This window comes from Oncorhynchus keta, unplaced genomic scaffold (assembly GCF_023373465.1).
Source record: "Oncorhynchus keta strain PuntledgeMale-10-30-2019 unplaced genomic scaffold, Oket_V2 Un_contig_7365_pilon_pilon, whole genome shotgun sequence".
Taxonomy (NCBI): Eukaryota; Metazoa; Chordata; class Actinopteri; order Salmoniformes; family Salmonidae; genus Oncorhynchus; species Oncorhynchus keta.
Window position 1 is genome coordinate 43,593 of NW_026289411.1, and position 26,408 is coordinate 70,000.

At 53.6% G+C, this 26,408-nt stretch overlaps 1 protein-coding gene and 2 long non-coding RNA genes across 33 annotated transcripts in view; 2 read left to right on the top strand and 1 right to left on the bottom strand.

The window, feature by feature from the left end:
- The window catches only part of LOC127926299 (neuronal-specific septin-3-like), a 50,498-nt gene that overhangs the window by 4,552 nt on the left and 19,538 nt on the right, over positions 1-26,408 (bottom strand). For all 30 annotated transcript variants that reach the window (XM_052511731.1, XM_052511732.1, XM_052511722.1 and 27 more), the window contains exons 3-8: positions 21,314-21,395; positions 15,534-15,671; positions 11,602-11,719; positions 7,389-7,484; positions 4,748-4,844; positions 2,409-2,460 (exon numbers count right to left, since the gene is read on the bottom strand). In XM_052511731.1, the coding sequence (XP_052367691.1) occupies positions 2,409-2,460; positions 4,748-4,844; positions 7,389-7,484; positions 11,602-11,719; positions 15,534-15,671; positions 21,314-21,395 (583 nt within the window). The remainder of the gene's footprint in view (positions 1-2,408; positions 2,461-4,747; positions 4,845-7,388; positions 7,485-11,601; positions 11,720-15,533; positions 15,672-21,313; positions 21,396-26,408) is intronic.
- On the top strand, positions 4,851-5,778 carry LOC127926302 (uncharacterized). Its single transcript, XR_008123914.1, has 3 exons — positions 4,851-5,079; positions 5,120-5,160; positions 5,711-5,778. It is a non-coding gene; the product is annotated as an uncharacterized LOC127926302 (long non-coding RNA).
- Positions 7,579-8,503, top strand: LOC127926301 (uncharacterized). 2 transcript variants are annotated; one of them, XR_008123913.1, is made up of 4 exons: positions 7,579-7,811; positions 7,853-7,972; positions 8,053-8,212; positions 8,379-8,503. It is a non-coding gene; the product is annotated as an uncharacterized LOC127926301 (long non-coding RNA). The 2 variants fall into 2 exon arrangements; XR_008123912.1 differs by having other exon boundaries at positions 7,853-8,212.

Genomic DNA, 26,408 nt, shown 5'->3' on the forward strand with positions numbered 1-26,408 from the left:
AGCTGATATGATGAAGGACAGACAGCTGATATGATGAAGGATAGACAGCTGATATGATGAAGTACAGACAGCTGATATGATGAAGGATAGACAGCTGATATGATGGACAGACAGCTGATATGATGAAGCACAGACAGATGATATGATGAAGGACAGACAGCTGATATGATGAAGGATAGACAGCTGATATGATGAAGCACAGACAGCTGATATGATGAAGGACAGACAGCTGATATGATGAAGGACAGATAGCTGATATGATGAAGCACAGACAGCTGATATGATGAAGCACAGACAGCTGATATGATGAAGGATAGACAGCTGATATGATGAAGGATAGACAGCTGATATGATGAAGGACAGACAGCTGATATGATGAAGGACAGACAGCTGATATGATGAAGCACAGACAGCTGATATGATGAAGGATAGACAGCTGATATGATGAAGGACAGACAGCTGATATGATGAAGGATAGACAGCTGATATGATGAAGGATAGACAGCTGATATGATGAAGGACAGACAGCTGATATGATGAAGGACAGACAGCTGATATGATGAAGCACAGACAGCTGATATGATGAAGGATAGACAGCTGATATGATGAAGGACAGACAGCTGATATGATGAAGGATAGACAGCTGATATGATGAAGGATAGACAGCTGATATGATGAAGGACAGACAGCTGATATGATGAAGGACAGACAGCTGATATGATGAAGCACAGACAGCTGATATGATGAAGGATAGACAGCTGATATGATGAAGGATAGACAGCTGATATGATGAAGGATAGACAGCTGATATGATGAAGGACAGACAGCTGATTTGATGAAGGATAGACAGCTGATATGATGAAGCACAGACAGCTGATATGATGAAGACAAGACAGCTGATATGATGAAGCACAGACAGCTGATATGATGAAGCACAGACAGCTGATATGATGAAGCACAGACAGCTGATATGATGAAGGACAGACAGCTGATATGATGAAGGATAGACAGCTGATATGATGAAGCACAGACAGCTGATATGATGAAGGATAGACAGCTGATATGATGGACAGACAGCTGATATGATGAAGCACAGACAGCTGATATGATGAAGGACAGACAGCTGATATGATGAAGGATAGACAGCTGATATGATGAAGCACAGACAGCTGATATGATGAAGGACAGACAGCTGATATGATGAAGGACAGATAGCTGATATGATGAAGCACAGACAGCTGATATGATGAAGCACAGACAGCTGATATGATGAAGGATAGACAGCTGATATGATGAAGGATAGACAGCTGATATGATGAAGGACAGACAGCTGATATGATGAAGGACAGACAGCTGATATGATGAAGCACAGACAGCTGATATGATGAAGGATAGACAGCTGATATGATGGAGGACAGACAGCTGATATGATGAAGGACAGACAGCTGATATGATGAAGGATAGACAGCTGATATGATGAAGGACATACAGCTGATATGATGAAGGACAGACAGCTGATATGATGAAGGATAGACAGCTGATATGATGAAGGATAGACAGCTGATATGATGAAGGATAGACAGCTGATATGATGAAGCACAGACAGCTGATATGATGAAGAACAGACAGCTGATATGATGAAGGATAGACAGCTGATATGATGAAGGACAGACAGCTGATATGATGAAGCACAGAGGCCTGGACCTCTAGACCACCCCAGGCAGCATGTGGTCCAGAGGCAGAGGCCTGGACCTCTAGACCACCCCAGGCAGCATGTGGTCCAGAGGCAGAGGCCTGGACCTCTAGACCACCCCAGGCAGCATGTGGTCCAGAGGCAGAGGCCTGGACCTCTAGACCACCCCAGGCAGCATGTGGTCCAGAGGCAGAGGCCTGGACCTCTAGACCACCCCAGGCAGCATGTGGTCCAGAGGCAGAGGCCTGGACCTCTAGACCACCCCAGGCAGCATGTGGTCCAGAGGCAGAGGCCTGGACCTCTAGACCACCCCAGGCAGCATGTGGTCCAGAGGCAGAGGCCTGGACCTCTAGACCACCCCAGGCAGCATGTGGTCCAGAGGCAGAGGCCTGGACCTCTAGACCACCCCAGGCAGCATGTGGTCCAGAGGCAGAGGCCTGGACCTCTAGACCACCCCAGGCAGCATGTGGTCCAGAGGCAGAGGCCTGGACCTCTAGACCACCCCAGGCAGCATGTGGTCCAGAGGCAGAGGCCTGGACCTCTAGACCACCCCAGGCAGCATGTGGTCCAGAGGCAGAGGCCTGGACCTCTAGACCACCCCAGGCAGCATGTGGTCCAGAGGCAGAGGCCTGGACCTCTAGACCACCCCAGGAAGCATGCGTGTGTACATACATGTGGGGGTGAGTGAGTGGTTGTACGTGTAACTGGAACTCACCTAATCAGCAGATCTCTCAAGTTGGTAAACTCACAATGTGCCACGTTTTCAACTATGGACAGACAGAATAGAACAGACTGATTAAAACAGGTTAAAACCAGTCATTGCACCACATCCATGGAACACCAGGCCTTTCTCTCTCTCTCTCTCTCTCTCTCTCTCTCTCTCTCTCTCTCTCTCTCTCTCTCTCTCTCTCTCTCTCCTCTCTCTCTCTCTCTCTCTCTCTCTCTCTCTCTCTTTCTCTCTCTCCTTCTCTCTCTCCTCTCTCTCTCTCTCTCTCTCTCTCTCTCTCTCTCTCTCTCCTTCTCTCTCTCTCTCTCTCTCTCTCTCTCTCTCTCTCTCTCTCTCTCTCTCTCTCTCTCTCAACTGCATTGGGATATGATGTTTTATTTAACCTGGCCTGCCAGTTAAGAACCAATTCTTATTTAATAATAACGTCCTACACCGGCCAAACCCTCTCTCATAACCCGGACGACGCTGGGCCAATGGTGTGCCGCCCTATTGGACTCCCGGTCACGGCCGGTTGTGATACAGTCCGGGATCAAACCGGGGTCTGTGCCTTAGACCGCTGCCCCACTCGGGAGCCCTATATGTGGTTTATTTTACAGTGCTGCATATACCAGCATCATATTATTACTACTACTCATTATGCACATTATTACTCTTAATACTACTCATTATGCACATTATTACCATTGATACTACTCATTCTGCACATTATTACTATTAATACTACTCATTATGCATATTATTACTATTGATACTACTCATTATGCACATTATTACTATTAATACTACTCATTATGCACATTATTACTATTAATACTACTCATTATGCATATTATTATTAATACTACTCATTATGCACATTATTACTATTAATACTACTCATTATGCATATTATTATTATTACTACTCATTATGCATATTATTATTATTACTACTCATTATGCATATTATTACTATTAATACTACTCATTATGCATATTATTATTACCACTACTCATTCTGCACATTATTACTATTAATACTACTCATTATGCACATAATTACTATTAATACTACTCATTATGCACATTATTATTATTAATACTACTCATTATGCACATTATTACTATTAATACTACTCATTATGCATATTGTTACTATTAATACTACTCATTATGCACATTATTACCGTTGATACTACTCATTGTGCACATTATTACTATTAATACTACTCATTATGCACATTATTACTATTAATACTACTCATTATGCACATTATTACTATTAATACTACTCATTATGCACATTATTACTATTAATACTACTCATTATGCACATTATTACTATTAATACTACTCATTATGCACATTATTACTATTAATACTACTCATTATGCACATTATTACTATTAACACTACTCATTATGCACATTATTACTATTAATACTACTCATTATGCATATTATTACTATTGATACTACTCATTATGCATATTATTATTAATACTGCTCATTATGCATATTATTACTATTAATACTACTCATTATGCATATTATTACTACTACTCATTATGCATATTAGTATTATTATTACTACTACTACTAATTATGCATATTATTATTACTACTCATTATGCATATTAGTATTACTACTCATTATGAATATTATTATTACTACTACTAATTATGCATATTATTATTACTACTACTCATTATGCATATTATTATTACAACTACTCATTATGCATATTATTACTACTACTACTACTCATTATGCATATTATTAGAACTACTAATTATGCATATTATTATTATTACTACTACTCATTATGCATCTGTAATAATGTAAACACACTCTCCCTCTATGATAATGTATTTATAATGTAAACACACTCACCCTCTGTGATAATGTGTTGATCATGTAAACACACTCACCCTCCATGATAATGTATGTAAAATGTAAACACACTCTCCCTCTATGAGATTGTATTGATCATGTAAACACACTGACCCTCTGTGATAATGTATTTATAATGTAAACACACTCTCCCTCTATGATAATGTATTTATAATGTAAACACACTCTCCCTCTGTGATAATGTATTTATAATGTAAACACCCTCACCCTCTATGATAATGTATCGATAATGTAAACACACTCTCCCTCTGTGATAATGTATTTATAATGTAAACACACTCTCCCTCTATGATAATGTATTTATAATGTAAACACACTGACCATCTATGATAATGTATTGATAATGTAAACACACTCTCCCTCTATGATAATGTATTTATAATGTAAACACACTCTCCCTCTATGATAATGTATTGATAATGTAAACATACTCACCCTCTATGATGCCCCATTTGGTTTTCCTGCCCAGGACCTTGTTCCCGTTTACCTGGTGCTCCTTGTCTGTCCCCACCACCGCAAACGGAATGTTTTCCTGCACACAGAATACCGGGAGAGGGGAAAGGTAAGAGGGGAGTACCAGGAGAGGGCCAGGAGAGGGGAAAGGTAATAGGGGAGTACCAGGAGAGGGCCAGGAGAGGGGAAAGGTAAGAGGGGAGTACCAGGAGAGGGCCAGGAGAGGGGAAAGGAAAGAGGGGAGTACCAGGAGAGGATCAGGAGAGGGGAAAGGTAAGAGCGGAGTACCAGGAGAGGACCAGGAGAGGGGAAAGGTAAGAGGGGAGTACCAGGAGAGGACCAGACAGGGGAAAGGTAAGAGGGGAGTACCAGGAGAGGGCCAGGAGAGGGGAAAGGTAAGAGGGGAGTACCAGGAGAGGGCCAGGAGAGGGGAAAGGTAAGAGCGGAGTACCAGGAGAGGACCAGGAGAGGGCAAAGGTAAGAGCGGAGTACCAGGAGAGGACCAGGAAATGGGAAAGGTAAGAGGGGAGTACCAGGAGAGGACCAGACAGGGGAAAGGTAAGAGGGGAGTACCAGGAGAGGGCCAGGGGAGGGGAAAGGTAAGAGGGGAGTACCAGGAGAGGATCAGGAGAGGGGAAAGGTAAGAGCGGAGTACCAGGAGAGGACCAGGAGAGGGGAAAGGTAAGAGGCGAGTACCAGGAGAGGACCGGGAGAGGGGAAAGGTAAGAGGGGAGTACCAGGAGAGGGCAAAGGTAAGAGCGGAGTACCAGGAGAGGACCAGGAAATGGGAAAGGTAAGAGGGGAGTACCAGGAGAGGACCAGACAGGGGAAAGGTAAGAGGGGAGTACCAGGAGAGGACCGGGAGAGGGGAAAGGTAAGAGGGGAGTACCAGGAGAGGGCAAAGGTAAGAGCGGAGTACCAGGAGAGGACCAGGAGAGGGGAAAGGTAAGAGGGGAGTACCAGGAGAGGACCAGACAGGGGAAAGGTAAGAGAGGAGTACCAGGAGAGGACCAGGAGAGGGGAAAGGTAAGAGGGGAGTACCAGGAGAGGACCAGGAGAGGGGAAAGGTAAGAGCGGAGTACCAGGAGAGGACCAGGAGAGGGGAAAGGTAAGAGGGGAGTACCAGGAGAGGACCAGACAGGGGAAAGGTAAGAGAGGAGTACCTGGAGAGGACCAGGAGAGGACCAGACAGGGGAAAGGTAAGAGAGGAGTACCTGGAGAGGACCAGGAGAGGACCAGACAGGGGAAAGGCAGGAGAGGAGTACCAGGAGAGGACCAGACAGGGGAAAGTTAAGAGAGGAGTACCAGGAGAGGACCAGACAGGGGAAAGGTAAGAGAGGAGAACCAGGAGAGGACCAGACAGGGGAAAGGTAAGAGAGGAGTGCCAGGAGAGGAATACCAGGAGAGGAGTACCAGGAGAGGAGTACCAGGAGAGGAGTACCAGGAGAGGACCAGACAGGGGAAAGGTAAGAGAGAAGTACCAGGAGAGGAGTACCAGGAGAGGGGAAAGGTAAGAGAGGAGTACCAGGAGAGGACCAGACAGGGGAAAGGCAGGAGGGGAGTACCAGGAGAGGAGTACCAGGAGAGGAGTACCAGGAGAGGACCAGACAGGGGAAAGGTAAGAGAGGAGTACCAGGAGAGGACCAGACAGGGGAAAGGTAAGAGGGGAGTACCAGGAGAGGGGAAAGGTAAGAGATGAGTACCAGGAGAGGAGGACCAGGAGAGGACCAGACAGGGGAAAGGTAAGAGAGGAGTACCAGGAGAGGAGTACCAGGAGAGGAGTACCAGGAGAGGAGGACCAGGAGAGGAGTACCAGGAGAGGAGGACCAGGAGAGGAGTACCAGGAGAGGAGGACCAGGAGAGGAGTACCAGGAGAGGAGTACCAGGAGAGGACCAGGAGAGGAGTACCAGGAGAGGAGTACCAGGAGAGGAGTACCAGGAGAGGAGTATCAGGAGAGGAGGACCAGGAGAGGAGTATCAGGAGAGGAGGACCAGGAGAGGAGGACCAGGAGAGGAGTAACAGGAGAGGAGTACCAGGAGTGGAGTACCAGGAGAGGAGTACCAGGAGAGGAGTACCAGGAGAGGAGGACCAGGAGAGGAGTACCAGGAGAGGAGTACCAGGAGAGGAGTACCAGGAGAGGAGTACCAGGAGAGGAGGACCAGGAGAGGAGTACCAGGAGAGGAGGACCAGGAGAGGAGTACCAGGAGAGGAGTACCAGGAGAGGAGTACCAGGAGAGGAGTACCAGGAGAGGAGGACCAGGAGAGGAGTACCAGGAGAGGAGTTGACACCAAACGCTGGTCCCAGATCTATACTGTAATGTGCTTTGGCCAGTGAGTTCCTTTGACTATCGCTGCCAAACTGCTTACAAGTGTGACTTGTAAAACGTGTGTGTGTGTGTGTGTGTGTGTGTGTGTGTTAGTGCGTGCGTGCGCACACGCTGGTGTGTGTGTGAATACGTGCGCACATGGTTGAATGTTTGTGTGTTTGCGTGTGAATTCCTGCACGAATGCTTGTGTGTGCGTCTGTGTGTGTGTGTGTGTGTGTTTGTGTGTGTGTGTGTCTGTGTGTGTGTCTGTCTGTCTGTCTGTGTGTGTGTGTCTGTGTGTGTGTGTGTGTCTCACCCTGATCTTGTCGTTGAGTATCCTGTCCTCTGGATCTTCGTCGTACTCCGTCTGAGGGTAGACTCGGATCCCATTGGCCTTCAGGTCCTGTCTTATCTACACAGGGGTCAGATGGCAGGGGTTACAGGGGTCATTCAGAGGTTATGAGGTCAACATGATGACACAGATGTGTACATGCTACTATTGTGTACGGGTGTCCCGTTCCTGGAGTACCATCCTGTAGGTTTTAACCCCAACCCTGTTCCTGGAGTACCATCCTGTAGGTTTTAACCCCAACCCTGTTCCTGGAGTACCATCCTGTAGGTTTTAACTCCAACCCTGTTCCTGGAGTACCATCCTGTAGGTTTTAACTCCAACCCTGTTCCTGGAGTACCATCCTGTAGGTTTTAACCCCAACCCTGTTCCTGGAGTACCATCCTGTAGGTTTTAACTCCAACCCTGTTCTTGGAGATACCCTCCTGTAGGTTTTAACTCCAACCCTGTTCCTGGAGTACCATCCTGTAGGTTTTAACTCCAACCCTGTTCCTGGAGTACCATCCTGTAGGTTTTAACCCCAACCCTGTTCCTGGAGTACCATCCTGTAGGTTTTAACTCCAACCCTGTTCCTGGAGTACCATCCTGTAGGTTTTAACTCCAACCCTGTTCCTGGAGTACCATCCTGTAGGTTTTAACCCCAACCCTGTTCCTGGAGTACCATCCTGTAGGTTTTAACTCCAACCCTGTTCCTGGAGTACCATCCTGTAGGTTTTAACTCCAACCCTGTTCCTGGAGTACCATCCTGTAGGTTTTAACTCCAACCCTGTTCCTGGAGTACCATCCTGTAGGTTTTAACTCCAACCCTGTTCCTAGAGAGACACCCTCCTGTAGGTTTTAACTCCAACCCTGTTCCTGGAGTACCATCCTGTGGGTTTTAACTCCAACCCTGTTCCTGGAGTACCATCCTGTAGGTTTTAACTCCAACCCTTTTCCTAGAGAGACACCCTCCTGTAGGTTTTAACTCCAACCCTGTTCCTGGAGTACCATCCTGTAGGTTTTAACTCCAACCCTGTTCTTGGAGATACCCTCCTGTAGGTTTTAACTCCAACCCTGGTCCTAGAGAGATACCCTCCTGTAGGTTTTAACTCCAACCATGTTCCTAGAGAGACACCCTCCTGTAGGTTTTAACTCCAACCCTGTTCCTGAAGAGATACCCTCCTGTAGGTTAGAACTCCAACCCTGTTCCTGGAGAGCTACCCTCCTGTAGGTTTACACTCCAACCCTGTTCCTGGAGAGCTACCCTCCTGTAGGTTTTAACCCCAACCCTGTTCCTGGAGAGCTACAGTCCTGTAGGTTTTAACTCCAACCCTGTTCCTGGAGAGCTACCCTCCTGTAGGTTTTATCTCCAACCCTGTTCCTGGAGAGCTACCCTCCTGTAGGTTTTATCTCCAACCCTGTTCCTGGAGCTATTGCCCACTCAATGTGAATCAGAATAAGGAGGGTAGGTAGATCTCCAGAACAGGAACAGGGTTGTAGAGCCCTGGTATAAACCTACAGGAGGGTAAGTAGATCTCCAGAACAGGGTTGTAGAGCCCTGGTATAAACCTACAGGAGGGTAGGTAGATCTACAGAACAGGGTTGTAGAGCCCTGGTATAAACCTACAGGAGGGTAGGTAGATCTCCAGAACAGGGTTGTAGAGCCCTGGTATAAACCTACAGGAGGGTAGGTAGATCTCCAGAACAGGGTTGTAGAGCCCTGGTATAAACCTACAGGAGGGTAAGTAGATCTCCAGAACAGGAACAGGGTTGTAGAGCCCTGGTGTAAACCTACTATAGTGTATGAGTGATAGATATGTTATAACCTAATGAATCTTCCATGGTCCTAGTCTCTAGACTCTCTCCCCCAGACTATCATCCCTTCTCTCCTTTAAGAGACGGATTCGTTTACATCCAGACTTGGACACTTGCCATGACCATCTCCCTCCCCCTCTTCCCCTCCCCCTCTTCCCCTCCCCCTCTCTCTCTCTCACCCTCTTTCCCATCTCTCTCTGTATCTCTCTCTCTCTGTCTCTCCTCCCTATCTGTATCTCTCTCTCTCTCCTCCCTCTCTGTCTCTCCTCCCTCTCTGTATCTCTCTCTCTCTCTGTCTCTCCTCTCTCTCTGTCTCTCCTCTCTCTCTGTCTCTCCTCCCTCACTGTTTCTCCTCCCTCTCTGTCTCTCCTCCCTCTCTGTATCTCTCTCTCTCTGTCTCTCCTCTCTCTCTGTCTCTCCTCCCTCACTGTTTCTCCTCCCTCTCTGTCTCTCCTCCCTCTCTGTATCTCTCTGTCTCTCCTCTCTATCTGTCTCTCCTCCCTCTCTGTTTCTCCTCCCTCTCGGTCTCTCCTCCCTCTCTGTCTCTCCTCCCTCTGTCTCTCCTCTCTCTCTGTCTCTCCCTCTCTGTCTCTCTCTGTCTCTCCTCCCTCTCTGTCTCTCCTCCCTCTCTGTCTCTCCTCCCTCTCTGTCTCTCTCTCGTTATCTTTCTCTTTCTCTGCTCTACTTTCTTTTTCTACCTAACTATGAACGTATAAGTTAGCTGCTGCTATCACTATCACTAGCTCTCTCTATCTTCTCTATATCTGTGTCCTCTCTCCTTCTCCCTCCTTCTCTCTCTGTCTCTCCTCCCTCTCTGTCTCTCCTCTCTCTGTCTCTCCTCTCAATTCAATTTCAATTCAAGGGCTTTATTGGCATGGGAAACATGTGTTAACATTGCCAAAGCAAGTGAGGTAGACAACATACAAAGTGAATATATAAAGTGAAAAACAACAAAAATTAACAGTAAACATTACACATACAACAGTTTCAAAACAGTAAAGACATTACAAATGTCATATATATATATATATATATATATATATATATATATATATATATATATATATATATATATATATATATATATATATATATATACACAATGTACAAATAATTAAAGGACACAAGATAAAATAAATAAGCATAAATATGGGTTGTATTTACAATGGTGTTTGTTCTTCACTGGTTGCCCTTTTCTCGTGGCAACAGGTCACAAATCTTGCTGCTGTGATGGCACACTGTGGAATTTCACCCAGTAGGTATGGGAGTTTTTCAAAATTGGATATGTTTTCGAATTCTTTGTGGATCTGTGTGATCTGGGGGAAATATGTCTCTCTAATATGGTCTCTCTGTCTGTCCTCCCTCTCTGTCTCTCCTCTCTCTCTCTGTCTCTCCTCTCTCCTCTTCTCTCTCTGTCTCTCCTCTCTCTCTCTGTCTCTCCTCTCTCTCTCCTTCTCTCTGTCTCTCCTCTCTCTCTCTGTCTCTCCTCTCTCTCTCTGTCTCTCCTCTCTCTCTCCTCTCTCTGTCTCTCCTCTCTCTGTCTCTCCTCTCTCTCTCCTTCTCTCTCTGTCTCTCCTTCTCTCTCTGTCTCTCCTCTCTCCCTCCTTCTCTCTCTGTCTCTCCTCTCTCTCTCCTTCTCTCTCTGTCTCTCCTCTCTCTCTCCTTCTCTCTCTGTCTCTCCTCTCTCTCTCCTTCTCTCTCTGTCTCTCCTTCTCTCTCTGTCTCTCCTCTCTCCCTCCTTCTCTCTCTGTCTCTCCTCTCTCTCTCCTTCTCTCTCTGTCTCTCCTCCCTCTATGTCTCTCTGTCTCTCTGTCTCTGTCTGCACCTCTCCCAGCTCATGGCCCTTGAGCAATTTTAAATCTCCACTCAATCTTCTGAAGCTCATCTGTAAACACTTCCCTATCTTCATCTCCACACACTCTTTCTATCTCCCTGTACACTCTCTCTCTCTCTCTCTCTCTCTCTCTCTCTCTCTCTCTCTCTCTCTTCTCTCTCTCGCTCTCTCTCAATCTTTTGAAGCATCTGTAAACATCACTAAATCTCCTCTACACACTTAGAATCTCTTTCTCCTCTCTCGATTCTCTCCCTCCTTCTTCTCTCTCATCTATAAACATATGTCCATCTCCTCCATACTCTCCGTGTGGTTGTCATTCCATTCCAGTGTAGATAGAACCTCCAACATTCCTCTCTAAAGTCAGTTGATGTATATCTGTTTTAACTTGGTATTAAGGCAGGAGGTGGTTGTCCTCAGGTCGAGTCTGTCAGACAGTAGGTACAGTACGTTCCTCTCACCCTCAGGTCGAGTCTGTCAGACAGTAGGTACAGTACGTTCCTCTCACCCTCAGGTCGGGTCTGTCAGACAGTAGGTACAGTACGTTCCTCTCACCCTCTGTTTAAACTCTTGTCTCTCCTCCATGGTGAGTGTGTCTGCCTTAGCGATGATCGGTACGATGCTGACTATCTTCCCCAGCCTCTTCATGAACTCCACGTCTATGGGACGTAACCTACAGGGAACAGAAACAACACACCTAATGTTAGTCCCAGCCCTGTACCCTCAGTCCCAGCCCTGTACCCTCAGTCCCAGCCCTGTACCCTCAGTCCCAGCCCTGTACCCTCAGTCCCAGCCCTGTACCCTCAGTCCCAGCCCTGTACCCTCAGTACCAGCCCTGTACCCTCAGTCCCAGCCCTGTACCCTCAGTCCCAGCCCTGTACCCTCAGTCCCAGCCCTGTACCCTCAGTCCCAGCCCTGTACCCTCAGTCCCAGCTCTGTACCCTCAGTCCCAGCCCTGTACCCTCAGTCCCAGCCCTGTACCCTCAGTCCCAGCCCTGTACCCTCAGTCCCAGCTCTGTATCCTTAGTCCCAGCCCTGTACCCTCAGTCCCAGCCCTGTACCCTCAGTCCCAGCCCTGTACCCTCAGTCCCAGTCCTGTACCCTCAGTCCCAGCCCTGTACCCTCAGTCCCAGCCCTGTACCCTCAGTCCCAGCTTTGTACCCTCAGTCCCAGCTTTGTACCCTCAGTCCCAGCCCTGTACCATCAGTCCCAGCCCTGTACCCTCAGTCCCAGCCCTGTCCAGTCCCAGCCCTGTACCCTCAGTCCCAGCCCTGTACCCTCAGTCCCAGCCCTGTCCAGTCCCAGCCCTGTACCCTCAGTCCCAGTCCTGTACCCTCAGTCCCAGCCCTGTACCCTCAGTCCCAGCACACCCAGCCTTGCCCATCCCCAGCACCCTACACCCAGCCTCAGCCCCAACACCCTAGATACAGCCTTGCCCAGCCCCAGTCCCAGCCTCAGCACCCCAGATCCAGCCTTGCCCAGCCCCCTAGATCCAGCATTGCCCAGCCCTAGCACCCTAGACCCAGCCTTGCCCAGCACCCTAGTCCCAGCCTTGCCCAGCACCCTAGATCCAGCCTTGCCCAGCACCCTATTCCCAGCCTTGCCCAGCACCCTAGATCCAGCCTTGCCCAGCACCCTAGACCCAGCCTTGCCCAGCACCCTAGATCCAGCCCTGCCCAGCGCCCTAGACCCAGCCTTGCCCAGCACCCTAGACCCAGCCTCAGCCCCAGCACCCTAGACCCAGCCTTGCCCAGCGCCCTAGACCCAGCCTTGCCCAGCACCCTAGTTCCAGCCTTGCCCAGTGCCCTAGACCCAGCCTTGCCCAGCACCCAAGACCCAGCCTTGCCCAGCACCCTAGACCCAGCCTTGTCCAGCCCCAGCACCCTACACCCAGACTTGCCCAGCCCCAGTACCCTAGACCCAGCCTTGCCCTGCCCCAGTGCCCCAGACCCAGCCTCAGCAAACTAGATCCAGCCTTGCCCAGACCCAGCACCCTAGACCCAGCCTTGTCCAGACCCAGCACCCTAGACACAGCCTTGTCCAGCCCCTGCACCCTAGACCCAGACTTGCCCAGCCCCAGCTCAGGTCAGTCAGTACCTCAGGTCACCACTCTGGGGTCAACGTGTCAAAAGTCAGGGGCAGGGGTAGTTAACTGGACTGGGGTAGGGAGAACTAACTGGACTGGGGTAGGGAGAACTAACTGGACTGGGGTAGGGAGAACTAACTGGACTGGGGTAAGGAGAACTAACTGGACTGGGGTAGGGAGAACTAACTGGACTGGGGTAAGGAGAACTAACTGGACTGGGGTAGGGAGAACTAACTGGACTGGGGTAGGGAGAACTAACTGGACTGGGGTAGGAAGAACTAACTGGACTGGGGTAGGGAGAACTAACTGGACTGGGGGAGGGAGAACTAACTGGACTGGGGTAGGAAGAACTAACTGGACTGGGGTAGGGAGAACTAACTGGACTGGGGTAGGGAGAACTACCTAGACTGGGGTAGGGAGAACTAACTGGACTGGGGTAAGGAGAACTAACTGGACTGGGGTAGGGAGAACTAACTGGACTGGGGTAAGGAGAACTAACTGGACTGGGGTAGGGAGAACTAACTGGACTGGGGTAGGGAGAACTAACTGGACTGGGGTAGGAAGAACTAACTGGACTGGGGTAGGGAGAACTAACTGGACTGGGGGAGGGAGAACTAACTGGACTGGGGTAGGAAGAACTAACTGGACTGGGGTAGGGAGAACTAACTGGACTGGGGGAGGGAGAACTAACTGGACTGGGGGAGGGAGAACTAACTGGACTGGGGTAGGGAGAACTAACTGGACTGGGGTAGGGAGAACTAACTGGACTGGGGTAAGGAGAACTAACTGGACTGGGGTAAGGAGAACTAACTGGACTGGGGTAGGGAGAACTAACTGGACTGGGGTAGGGAGAACTAACTGGACTGGGGTAGGAAGAACTAACTGGACTGGGGTAGGGAGAACTAACTGGACTGGGGGAGGGAGAACTAACTGGACTGGGGTAGGAAGAACTAACTGGACTGGGGTAGGGAGAACTAACTGGACTGGGGTAAGGAGAACTAACTGGACTGGGGTAGGGAGAACTAACTGGACTGGGGTAAGGAGAACTAACTGGACTGGGGTAAGGAGAACTAACTGGACTGGGGTAGGGAGAACTAACTGGACTGGGGGAGGGAGAACTAACTGGACTGGGGTTAAGAGAACTAACTAGACTGGGGTAAGGGGAACTAACTGGACTGGGGTAGGGAGAACTAACTGGACTGGGGTAGGGAGAACTAACTGGACTGGGGTAGGGAGAACTAACTGGACTGGGGAGGGAGAACTAACTGGACTGGGGTAGGGAGAACTAACTGGACTGGGGGAGGGAGAACTAACTGGACTGGGGTAGGGAGAACTAACTGGACTGGGGTAGGGAGAACTAACTGGACTGGGGTAAGGAGAACTAACTGGACTGGGGTAAGGAGAACTAACTGGACTGGGGTAAGGAGAACTAACTGGACTGGGGTAGGGAGAACTAACTGGACTGGGGTAGGGAGAACTAACTGGACTGGGGTAGGGAGAACTAACTGGACTGGGGTAAGGAGAACTAACTGGACTGGGGTAGGGAGGTTAACTGGACTTGGGTAGGGAGAACTAACTGGACTGGGGTAGGGAGAACTAACTGGACTGGGGTAGGGAGAACTAACTGGACTGGGGTAGGGAGAACTAACTGGACTGGGGTAAGGAGAACTAACTGGACTGGGGTAAGGAGAACTAACTGGACTGGGGTAGGAAGAACTAACTGGACTGGGGTAGGGAGAACTAACTGGACTGGGGTAAGGAGAACTAACTGGACTGGGGTAAGGAGAACTAACTGGACTGGGGTAGGGAGAACTAACTGGACTGGGGTAAGGAGAACTAACTGGACTGGGGTAGGAAGAATTAACTGGACTGGGGTTGGGATAACTAACTGGACTGGGGTAGGGAGAATTAACTGGACTGGGGTAGGGAGAACTAACTGGACTGGGGTAGGGAGAACTAACTGGACTGGGGTAGGGGAGGTTAACTGGACTGGGGTAAGGAGAACTAACTGGACTGGGGTAAGGAGAACTAACTGGACTGGGGTAGGGAGAACTAACTGGACTGGGGTAGGGATAACTAACTGGACTGGGGTAGGGAGAATTAACTGGACTGGGGTAGGGAGAACTAACTGGACTGGGGTAGGGAGAACTAACTGGACTGGGGTAGGGGAGGTTAACTGGACTGGGGTAAGGAGAACTAACTGGACTGGGGTAGGGGGAGTTAACTGGACTGGGGTAAGGAGAACTAACTGGACTGGAGTAGGGTAGTTAAGGTATAGTATAAGGTATAGTAACAGTTAGCTGAAATCTGATCAGACAGGCTATTCATAAGGTATAGTATAGAGATCTGCTGGAGAAGTCATAGGAAGTGATGTCAGAGGAAGTGACGTGAGGGTTCTCACCAGTGTCCGGTGGCAGGCAGGAAGTAGACACAGCAGTGGACGCGTGTGTCAGGGATCCTCGGCTTCCTGTTGACGTACAGCTCTTCTTTCAGGTACCTCTCATACTGCTCATTAACATAACTCACTACAGGCTCCCAACTAGAGGAGGGGAGGGGGTGGGGAGGGAGAGAAGCAGAGAGAAGGAGTGAGGGAGGGAGGTGGATGGGGAGGGAGGATGAAGAAGAGGGATGGGGAGGGAGCGAGATGGGGGAGGGAGGGTGGAGTGGAGGGATGGGAGAGGGGAGGGGGAGAGAGATGGGGGAGGGAGGATGGAGAGGAGGGATGGGAGAGGGAGAGATGGGGGAGGGAGGATGGAGAGGAGGGATGGGAGAGGGGAAGGGGAGAGAGATGGGGGAGGGAGGATGGAGAGGAGGGATGGGAGAGGGGAGGGGGAGGGAGATGGGGGAGGGAGGAAGGGTGGAGAGGAGGAATGGGAGAGGGAGGGAGGTGGAGGGGATGGAGGGAGGGTGGAGAGGAGGGATGGGAGCGGGAGGGAGGTGGAGGGGATGGAGGGAGGGTGGAGAGGAGGGATGGGAGAGGGAGGGAGGTGGAGGGGATGGAGGGAGGGTGGAGAGGAGGGATGGGAGAGGGAGGGAGGTGGAGGGGATGGAGGGAGGGTGGAGAGGAGGGATGGGAGAGGGAGGGAGGTGGAGGGAGGGGGGAGAGGAGGAATGGGAGAGGGAGGGTGGTGGGGGGGGATGGAGGGAGGGTGGAGAGGAGGGATGGGAGCGGGAGGGAGGTGGAGGGGATGGAGGGAGGGTGGAGAGGAGGGATGGGAGAGGGGAGAGGGAGGGAGGTGGAGTGAATGGGGATGGGGAGGGAGGGAGGGAGGGAGGGCGGAGAGGAGGGATGGGAGAGGGGAGGGGGAGAGATGGGGAGGGAGAAAGGGTGGAGAGGAGGAATGGGAGAGGGAGGGAGGTGGAGGGGATGGAGGGAGGGTGGAGAGGAGGGATGGGAGAGGGGAAGGGGAGGGAGGAAGGGTGGAGAGGAGGGATGGGAGAGGGAGGGAGGTGGAGGGGAGGGAGGGAGCGTGAAGAGGAGGGATGGGAGAGGGGAGAGGGAGGGAGGAAGGGTGGAGAGGGAGAGAAGAAGAGAGAGGAAAGAGGATGAGTGGTGAACACAACATCTGCACAACACATTTAAGACTGTTAGTTAAAAGATCATTTTGGTTGGAAAAGGTAAATGAATTTAACTAGAAATCAATAAAATGATGAGCTATATAATTATCCCCTATAATAGTCCCACTGAAACAGTCATAAATAACTGTTGTTAACATAGTATGAAGCTTAACAACAGGTGAGTAACTGAATGAGCCTGAAAACAGATGGGCCAGTAATGCTGAAACTTATCCACGAAAGGTGATTTCATCTCCCTCCCTCCCTCCTCCCTCCCTCCCTCCCTCCCTCCCTCCTCCCTCCCTCCCTCCCTCCCTCCCTCCCTCCCTCCCTCCTCCCTCCCTCCCTCCCTCCCTCCATCTCTATCCCTCCCTCCATCTCTCTCCCTCCCTCCCTCTCTCTCTCTCTCTCCCTCCCTCCGTCTCTCTCCCTCCCTCCTCTCCCTCCCTCCCTCCCTCCCTCCTCCCTCCCTCCCTCCCTCCCTCCATCTCCCTCCCTCCCTCCCTCCCTCCCTCCCTCCCTCCCTCCATCTCTCTCCCTCCCTCCCTCCATCTCTCTCTATCCCTCCCTCCATCTCTCTCCCTCCCTCCCCTCCATCTCTCTCCCTCCCCTCCCTCCGTCTCTCTCTCTCCCTCCATCTCTCTCTCTCCCTCCCTCCGTCTCTCTCTCTCTCCCTCCATCTCTCTCTCTCCCTCCCTCCGTCTCTCTCCCTCCCTCCCTCCCTCCCTCCCTCCTCCCTCCCTCCCTCCCTCCTCCCTCCCTCCCTCCCTCCCCCTCCCTCCCTCCATCTCTCTCCCTCCCTCCGTCTCTCTCTCTCCCTCCATCTCTCTCCCTCCCTCCCTCCGTCTCTCTCCCTCCCTCTGTCTCTCTCCCTCCCTCTGTCTCTCTCCTCCCTCCATCTCTCTCCCTCCCTCTGTCTCTCTCTCTCCCTCCATCTCTCTCCCTCCCTCTGTCTCTCTCCCTCCCTCTGTCTCTCTCCCTCCCTCCATCTCTCTCCCCTCCCTCTGTCTCTCTCTCTCCCTCCATCTCTCTCCCTCCCTCCCTCCATCTCTCTCCCCTCCCTCCGTCTCTCTCCCCCTCCCTCCGTCTCTCTCCCTCCCTCTGTCTCTCTCCCTCCCTCTGTCTCTCTCCCTCCCTCTGTCTCTCTCCCTCCCTCCTCTCTCTCCCTCCCTCCGTCTCTCTCCCTCCCTCCGTCTCTCTCCCTCCCTCCATCTCTCTCCCTCCCTCCCATCTCTATCCCTCCCTCCCTCCATCTCTCTCCCTCCCTCCCTCCATCTCTCCCCCTCCCTCCCTCCCTCCCTCCCTCCCTCCCTCCCTCCCTCCCTCCCTCCCTCCATCTCTATCCCTCCCTCCATCTCTCTCCCTCCCTCCCTCCGTCTCTCTCTCTCCCTCCCTCCGTCTCTCTCTCCCTCCCTCCCTCCCTCCCTCCCTCCCTCCCTCCCTCCCTCCCTCCCTCCCTCCCCTCTCCCTCCCTCCATCTCCCTCCTCCCTCCCTCCCCTCCATCTCCCTCCCTCCCTCCCTCCCTCCCTCCATCTCTCTCCCTCCCTCCCTCCATCTCTCTATCCCTCCCTCCATCTCTCTCCCTCCCTCCCTCCATCTCTCTCCCTCCCTCCCTCCGTCTCTCTCTCCCTCCATCTCTCTCTCTCTCCCTCCCTCCGTCTCTCTCTCTCTCCCTCCATCTCTCTCTCTCCCTCCCCTCCGTCTCTCTCCCTCCCTCCCTCCCTCCCTCCTCCCTCCCTCCCTCCCTCCCTCCCCTCCATCTCTCTCCCTCCTCCGTCTCTCTCTCTCCCTCCATCTCTCTCCCCTCCCTCCCTCCGTCTCTCTCCCTCCCTCTGTCTCTCTCCCTCCCTCTGTCTCTCTCCCTCCCTCCATCTCTCTCCCTCCCTCTGTCTCTCTCTCTCCCTCCATCTCTCTCCCTCCCTCTGTCTCTCTCCCCCCTCTGTCTCTCTCCTCCCTCTGTCTCTCTCCCTCCCTCCATCTCTCTCCCTCCCTCTGTCTCTCTCTCTCCCTCCATCTCTCTCCCTCCCTCCTCCATCTCTCTCCCTCCCTCCGTCTCTCTCCCTCCCTCCGTCTCTCTCCCTCCCTCTGTCTCTCTCCCTCCCTCCCGTCTCTCTCCCTCCTCCGTCTCTCTCTCCCTCCCTCCGTCTCTCTCCCTCCCTCCATCTCTCTCCCTCCCTCCATCTCCTCCCTCCCTCCCTCCATCTCTCTCCCTCCCTCCCTCCATCTCTCTCCCTCCCTCCGTCTCTCTCCCTCCCTCCCTCCCTCCCTCCCTCCCTCCCTCCCTCCCTCCCTCCCTCCCTCCCTCCATCTCTCTCCCTCCCTCCGTCTCTCTCTCTCCCTCCATCTCTCTCCCTCCCTCCCTCCGTCTCTCTCCTCCTCTGTCTCTCTCCCCTCCCTCTGTCTCTCTCTCCCTCCCTCCATCTCTCTCCCTCCCTCTGTCTCTCTCTCTCCCTCCATCTCTCTCCCTCCCTCTGTCTCTCTCCTCCCTCTGTCTCTCTCCCTCCCTCCATCTCTCTCCCTCCCTCTGTCTCTCTCTCTCCCTCCATCTCTCTCCCTCCCTCCCTCCATCTCTCTCCCTCCCTCCCGTCTCTCTCCTCCCTCCGTCTCTCTCCCTCCCTCTGTCTCTCTCCTCCCTCTGTCTCTCTCTCCCTCCCTCCGTCTCTCCCTCCCTCCGTCTCTCTCCCTCCTCCGTCTCTCTCCCTCCCTCCATCTCTCTCCCTCCCTCCATCTCTATCCCTCCCTCCTCCATCTCTCTCCCTCCCTCCCTCCATCTCTCTCCCTCCCTCCCTCCCTCCCTCCCTCCCTCCCTCCCTCCCTCCCTCCCTCCCTCCCTCCCTCCCTCCCTCCCTCCCTCCATCTCTATCCCTCCCTCCATCTCTCTCCCTCCCTCCCTCCGTCTCTCTCTCTCCCTCCCTCCCGTCTCTCTCCCTCCCTCCCTCCCTCCCTCCCTCCCTCCCTCCCTCCCTCCCTCCCTCCCTCCCTCCCCCTCCCTCCCTCCCTCCCTCCCTCCCTCCCTCTCCTCCCTCCATCTCCCCTCCCTCCTCCCTCCCTCCATCTCCCTCCCTCCCCTCCCTCCCTCCCTCCATCTCTCTCCCTCCCTCCCTCCATCTCTCTCTATCCCTCCTCCATCTCTCTCCCTCCCTCCCTCCATCTCTCTCCCTCCCCTCCCCTCCGTCTCTCTCTCTCCCTCCATCTCTCTCTCTCCCTCCCTCCGTCTCTCTCTCTCCCTCCATCTCTCTCTCTCCCTCCCTCCCCTCCCTCCCTCCCTCCCTCCCCTCCCTCCCTCCCTCCCTCCCTCCCTCCCTCCCTCCCTCCCTCCCTCCCTCCCTCCCCTCCCTCCCTCCATCTCTCTCCCTCCCTCCGTCTCTCTCCCTCCCTCCGTCTCTCTCCCTCCCTCCATCTCTCTCCCTCCCTCCATCTCTATCCCTCCCTCCCTCCATCTCTCTCCCTCCCCTCCCTCCATCTCTCTCCCTCCCTCCCCTCCCTCCTCCCTCCCTCCCTCCATCTCTCTCCCTCCCTCTATCTCTCTCTCCCTCCATCTCTCTCCTCCCTCCATCTCCCTCCATCTCTCTCCTCCCTCCCATCTCTCTCCCTCCCTCCCTCCATCTCTCTCCCTCCCTCCCTCCCATCTCTCTCCCTCCCTCTCCATCCTCTCCCTCCCTCCATCTCTCTCCCTCCCTCCATCTCTCTCCCCCCCTCCATCTCTCTCCCCCTCCATCTCTCTCCCTCCCTCCATCTCTCTCCTCCCTCCGTCTCTCTCCTCCCTCCGTCTCTCTCCCTCCCTCTGTCTCTCTCCCTCCCTCCGTCTCTCTCCCTCCCTCCATCTCTCTCTCCCTCCCTCCGTCTCTCTCCCTCCCTCCGTCTCTCTCCCTCCCTCTGTCTCTCTCCCTCCCTCCGTCTCTCTCCCTCCCTCCGTCTCTCTCCCTCCCTCCATCTCTCTCCCTCCCTCCATCTCTATCCCTCCCTCCTCTATCTCTCTCCCTCCCCTCCCTCCCATCTCTCTATCCCTCCCTCCCTCTATCTCTCTCCCTCCCTCCCTCCATCTCTATCCCTCCCTCCCTCTATCTCTCTCCCTCCCTCCCTCCATCTCTCTCCCTCCCTCCCTCCCTCCCTCCCTCCATCTCTCTCCCTCCCTCTATCTCTCTCTCCCTCCATCTCTCTCCCTCCCTCCATCTCCCTCCATCTCTCTCCCTCCCTCCATCTCTCTCCCTCCCTCCCTCCATCTCTCTCCCTCCCTCCATCTCTCTCCCCCTCCATCTCTCTCCCCCTCCATCTCTCTCCCTCCCTCCCATCTCTCTCTCTCTCCTCCATCTCTCTCTCTCCCTCCATCTCCCTCCCTCCCTCCTTCATTTTCTCTCTCTCTCCCTCCATCTCTCTCTCTCCCTCCATCTCTCTCCCCCTCCATCTCTCTCTCTCTCTCCCTCCATCTCTCTCTCCCTCCATCTCTCCTCCCTCCCTCCCTTCATTTCTCTCTCTCTCTCTCCCTCCATCTCTCTCTCTCCCTCCATCTCTCTCTCTCCCTCCATCTCCCTCCCTCCCTCCCTTCATTTCTCTCTCTCTCTCCCTCCATCTCCCTCCCTCCCTCCCACCCTCCCTTCATTTCTCTCTCTCCCTCCATCACTCACCAGTTTTCGTTGTTTATCTGGTCTCCAAATCCTGGCGTGTCAATCACTGTGAGCTTCATCTTCACTCCCTTCTCCTCTATCACTGCAGACACAGAGAGGAGAGATGACACTACACACACACACACACACACACACACACACACACACACACACACACACACACACACACACACACACACACACACACGCACACACACACACACACACGCACACACACACACACACACACACACACACACACAGAGTGGAGTCATTAGAGTTGACAAAGACAAACAGTAGAGAGGTCGGCTATCAAAACCCTTCTAGGAATATTCCATATTCCATCTCTGAGATCTTTTGTGACAAAATCAGTTGTTAAAAGGTGTGTGTTTGTGTCCAAGACAGAATGGAAATGACATAGCATTTGAGAGTGTGCTTACTAGGAATTATTTTCTTGGTACATACTGTGTGCGTGTACTGTGTGTTTGTGCGTGTGTACTGTGTGTGTACTGTGTGTGTGTGGGCGTGTGTGTGTGCGTGTACAGTGTGTGTGTGTGTGTGTGTGTGTGTGTGTGTGTGTGTGTGTGTGTGTGTGTGTGTGTGTGTGTGTGTGTGTGTGTGTGTGTGTGTGTGTGTGTGTGTGTGTGTGTGTGTGTGTGTGTGTGTGTGTGTGTGTGTGTGTGTGTGTGTTAAACCCTAAAGACTATAATTTGAGGCCCGTGATGTTGTGTCAGCTTTCAGGAATCTCCTCTGGACGGAACTGGCCTTCTGGTGCATTATCATTGAGATTACCTGAAACCTGTTACAACTAATTGTCTCTATAACCACTGTCTATATGGCCTGCCAATAGCCTGTCTGTCTCTCTCTCTCTCTCTCTCTCTCTCTCTCTCTCTCTCTCTCTCTCTCTCTCTCTCTCTCTCTCTCTCTCTCTCTCTCTCTCTCTCTGACTCCCCCTTCTCTCTCTCTCTCCCTCTCCCTCTTTCTCTCTGACTCCCCCTTCTCTGCATCTCTCTCTGTGTACTTTATAGTAGCCAGGGGACAGAGGATGTGGGGCTCTTTCTCTTCCCCAAGACTCTGACATGTACAGGAAGAAGGCAGAAGCTGTCCCCTAACCACTAACACAGGGTCAGAGGCTAGTACAGAGTCAGAGGCTAGTACAGAGTCAGAGGCTAGTACAGAGGGAGGACATCTGATCCTGGATCTGTAGCCTCGGGGTGACATCTAGCTCTAAATATTTACAGTATCCAGGGGAATAAGTGCTGTACAACCCCCTCTGTCTTCTCCCTGAGGTCAGTCAGCGGTCCCCCACTGTCTTCTCCCTGAGGTCAGTCAGCGGTCCCCCACTGTCTTCCCCCTGAGGTCAGTCAGCTGTCCCCCACTGTCTTCTCCCTGAGGTCAGTCAGCAGTCCCCCACTGTCTTCCCCTGAGGTCAGTCAGCTGTCCCCCTCTGTCTTCCCCCTGAGGTCAGTCAGCGGTCCCCCTCTGTCTTCTCCCTGAGGTCAGTCAGTGGTCCCCCTCTGTCTTCTCCCTGAGGTCAGTCAGCTGTCCCCCTCTGTCTTCCCCCTCTGTCTTCCCCCTGAGGTCAGTCAGCTGTCCCCCTCTGTCTTCCCCCCTCTGTCTTCTCCCTGAGGTCAGTCAGTGGTCCCCCTCTGTCTTCTCCCTGAGGTCAGTCAGTGGTCCCCCTCTGTCTTCCCCCTGAGGTCAGTCAGTGGTCCCCCTCTGTCTTCCCCCTGAGGTCAGTCAGTGGTCCCCCTCTGTCTTCTCCCTGAGGTCAGTCAGTGGTCCCCCTCTGTCTTCTCCCTGAGGTCAGTCAGCAGTCCCCCTCTGTCTTCCCCCTGAGGTCAGTCAGTGGTCCCCCTCTGTCTTCCCCATGAGGTCAGTCAGCTGTCCCCCTCTGTCTTCCCCCTGAGGTCAGTCAGTGGTCCCCCTCTGTCTTCCCCCTGAGGTCAGTCAGCTGTCCCCCTCTGTCTTCCCCCTGAGGTCAGTCAGCTGTCCCCCTCTGTCTTCTCCCTGAGGTCAGTCAGTGGTCCCCCTCTGTCTTCCCCCTGAGGTCAGTCAGCGGTCCCCCCCTGTCTTCCCCCTGAGGTCAGTCAGCAGTCCCCCTCTGTCTTCCCCCTGAGGTCAGTCAGTGGTCCCCCTCTGTCTTCCCCCTGAGGTCATTCAGCTGTCCCCCTCTGTCTTCTCCCTGAGGTCAGTCAGCAGTCCCCCTCTGTCTTCCCCTGAGGTCAGTCAGCTGTCCCCCTCTGTCTTCCCCCTGAGGTCAGTCAGCAGTCCCCCTCTGTCTTCCCCCTGAGGTCAGTCAGCGGTCCCCCTCTGTCTTCTCCCTGAGGTCAGTCAGCTGTCCCCCTCTGTCTTCTCCCTGAGGTCAGTCAGTGGTCCCCCTCTGTCTTCCCCCTGAGGTCAGTCAGCTGTCCCCCTCTGTCTTCCCCCTGAGGTCAGTCAGCAGTCCCCCTCTGTCTTCCCCCCTCTGTCTTCCCCCTCTGTCTTCCCCCCTCTGTCTTCCCCCCTCTGTCTTCCCCCCGGGACGTGAGTTCAGAAGGTAGAGGTCAGTCAGCGGTCCCCCTCTGTCTTCCCCCCGGGACGTGAGTTCAGGAGGTAGAGGTCAGTCAGCAGTCCCCCTCTGTCTTCCCCCCGGGACGTGAGTTCAGAAGGTAGAGGTCAGTCAGCGGTCCCCCTCTGTCTTCCCCCCGGGACGTGAGTTCAGAAGGTAGAGGTCAGTCAGCAGTCCCCCTCTGTCTTCCCCCCGGGACGTGAGTTCAGGAGGTAGAGGTCAGTCAGCAGTCCCCCTCTGTCTTCTCCCTGAGGTCAGTCAGCGGTCCCCCTCTGTCTTCCCCCTGAGGTCAGTCAGCAGTCCCCCTCTGTCTTCTCCCTGAGGTCAGTCAGCTGTCCCCCTCTGTCTTCTCCCTGAGGTCAGTCAGCGGTCCCCCTCTGTCTTCCCCCTGAGGTCAGTCAGCTGTCCCCCTCTGTCTTCTCCCTGAGGTCAGTCAGCTGTCCCCCTCTGTCTTCCCCCTGAGGTCAGTCAGCTGTCCCCCTCTGTCTTCCCCCTGAGGTCAGTCAGCTGTCCCCCTCTGTCTTCTCCCTGAGGTCAGTCAGCGGTCCCCTCTGTCTTCCCCTGAGGTCAGTCAGCTATCCCCTCTGTCTTCCCCTGAGGTCAGTCAGTGGTCCCCCTCTGTCTTCTCCTGAGGTCAGTCAGTGGTCCCCCTCTGTCTTCTCCCTGAGGTCAGTCAGCTGTCCCCCTCTGTCTTCTCCCTGAGATCAGTCAGTGGTCCCCCTCTGTCTTCCCCCTGAGGTCAGTCAGCGGTCCCCCTCTGTCTTCCCCCCGGGACGTGAGTTCAGGAGGTAGAGGTCAGTCAGCAGTCCCCCTCTGTCTTCCCCCCGGGACGTGAGTTCAGGAGGTAGAGGTCAGTCAGCAGTCCCCCTCTGTCTTCCCCCCGGGACGTGAGTTCTGAAGGTAGAGGTCAGTCAGTGGTCCCCTCTGTCTTCCCCCGGGACGTGAGTTCAGAAGGTAGAGGTCAGTCAGCAGTCCCCTCTGTCTTCCCCGGGACGTGAGTTCTGAAGGTAGAGGTCAGTCAGCAGTCCCCTCTGTCTTCCCCCTGAGGTCAGTCAGCTGTCCCCTCTGTCTTCCCCGGGACGTGAGTTCTGAAGGTAGAGGTCAGTCAGCAGTCCCCTCTGTCTTCCCCCGGGACGTGAGTTCTGAAGGTAGAGGTCAGTCAGCAGTCCCCTCTGTCTTCCCCTGAGGTCAGTCAGCTGTCCCCCTCTGTCTTCCCCCCGGGACGTGAGTTCTGAAGGTAGAGGTCAGTCAGCAGTCCCCCTCTGTCTTCCCCCCGGGACGTGAGTTCAGAAGGTAGAGGTCAGTCAGCAGTCCCCCTCTGTCTTCCCCCCGGGACGTGAGTTCAGAAGGTAGAGGTCAGTCAGCAGTCCCCCTCTGTCTTCCCCCCGGGACGTGAGTTCAGAAGGTAGAGGTCAGTCAGGAGTCCCCTCTGTCTTCCCCCGGGACGTGAGTTCAGGAGGTAGAGGTCAGTCAGCAGTCCCCCTCTGTCTCCCCCCGGGACGTGAGTTCAGTAGGTAGAGGTCAGTCAGCAGTCCCCTCTGTCTTCCCCCGGGACGTGAGTTCAGGAGGTAGAGGTCAGTCAGCAGTCCCCCTCTGTCTTCCCCACCCGGGACGTGAGTTCTGAAGGTAGAGGTCAGTCAGCAGTCCCCTCTGTCTTCCCCCAGGACGTGAGTTCAGAAGGTAGAGGTCAGTCAGCAGTCCCCCTCTGTCTTCCCCGGGACGTGAGTTCAGAAGGTAGAGGTCAGTCAGCAGTCCCCCTCTGTCTTCCCCCCGGGACGTGAGTTCAGAAGGTAGAGGTCAGTCAGCAGTCCCCCTCTGTCTTCCCCCCGGGACGTGAGTTCAGGAGGTAGAGGTCAGTCAGCAGTCCCCCTCTGTCTTCCCCCCGGGACGTGAGTTCAGGAGGTAGAGGTCAGTCAGCAGTCCCCCTCTGTCTTCCCCCCGGGACGTGAGTTCAGGAGGTAGAGGTCAGTCAGCAGTCCCCCTCTGTCTTCCCCCCGGGACGTGAGTTCAGAAGGTAGAGGTCAGTCAGCAGTCCCCCTCTGTCTTCCCCCCGGGACGTGAGTTCAGAAGGTAGAGGTCAGTCAGCAGTCCCCCTCTGTCTTCCCCCCGGGACGTGAGTTCAGGAGGTAGAGGTCAGTCAGCAGTCCCCCTCTGTCTTCCCCCCGGGACGTGAGTTCAGGAGGTAGAGGTCAGTCAGCAGTCCCCCTCTGTCTTCCCCCCGGGACGTGAGTTCAGGAGGTAGAGGTCAGTCAGCAGTCCCCCTCTGTCTTCTCCCTGAGGTCAGTCAGCGGACCCCTCTGTCTTCCCCCTGAGGTCAGTCAGCTCTCTGTCTTCTCCCTGAGGTCAGTCAGCTGTCCCCCTCTGTCTTCTCCCTGAGGTCAGTCAGCGGTCCCCCTCTGTCTTCCCCCTGAGGTCAGTCAGCAGTCCCCCTCTGTCTTCTCCCTGAGGTCAGTCAGCTGTCCCCCTCTGTCTTCCCCCTGAGGTCAGTCAGCTGTCCCCCTCTGTCTTCCCCTGAGGTCAGTCAGCTGTCCCCCTCTGTCTTCTCCCTGAGGTCAGTCAGCTATC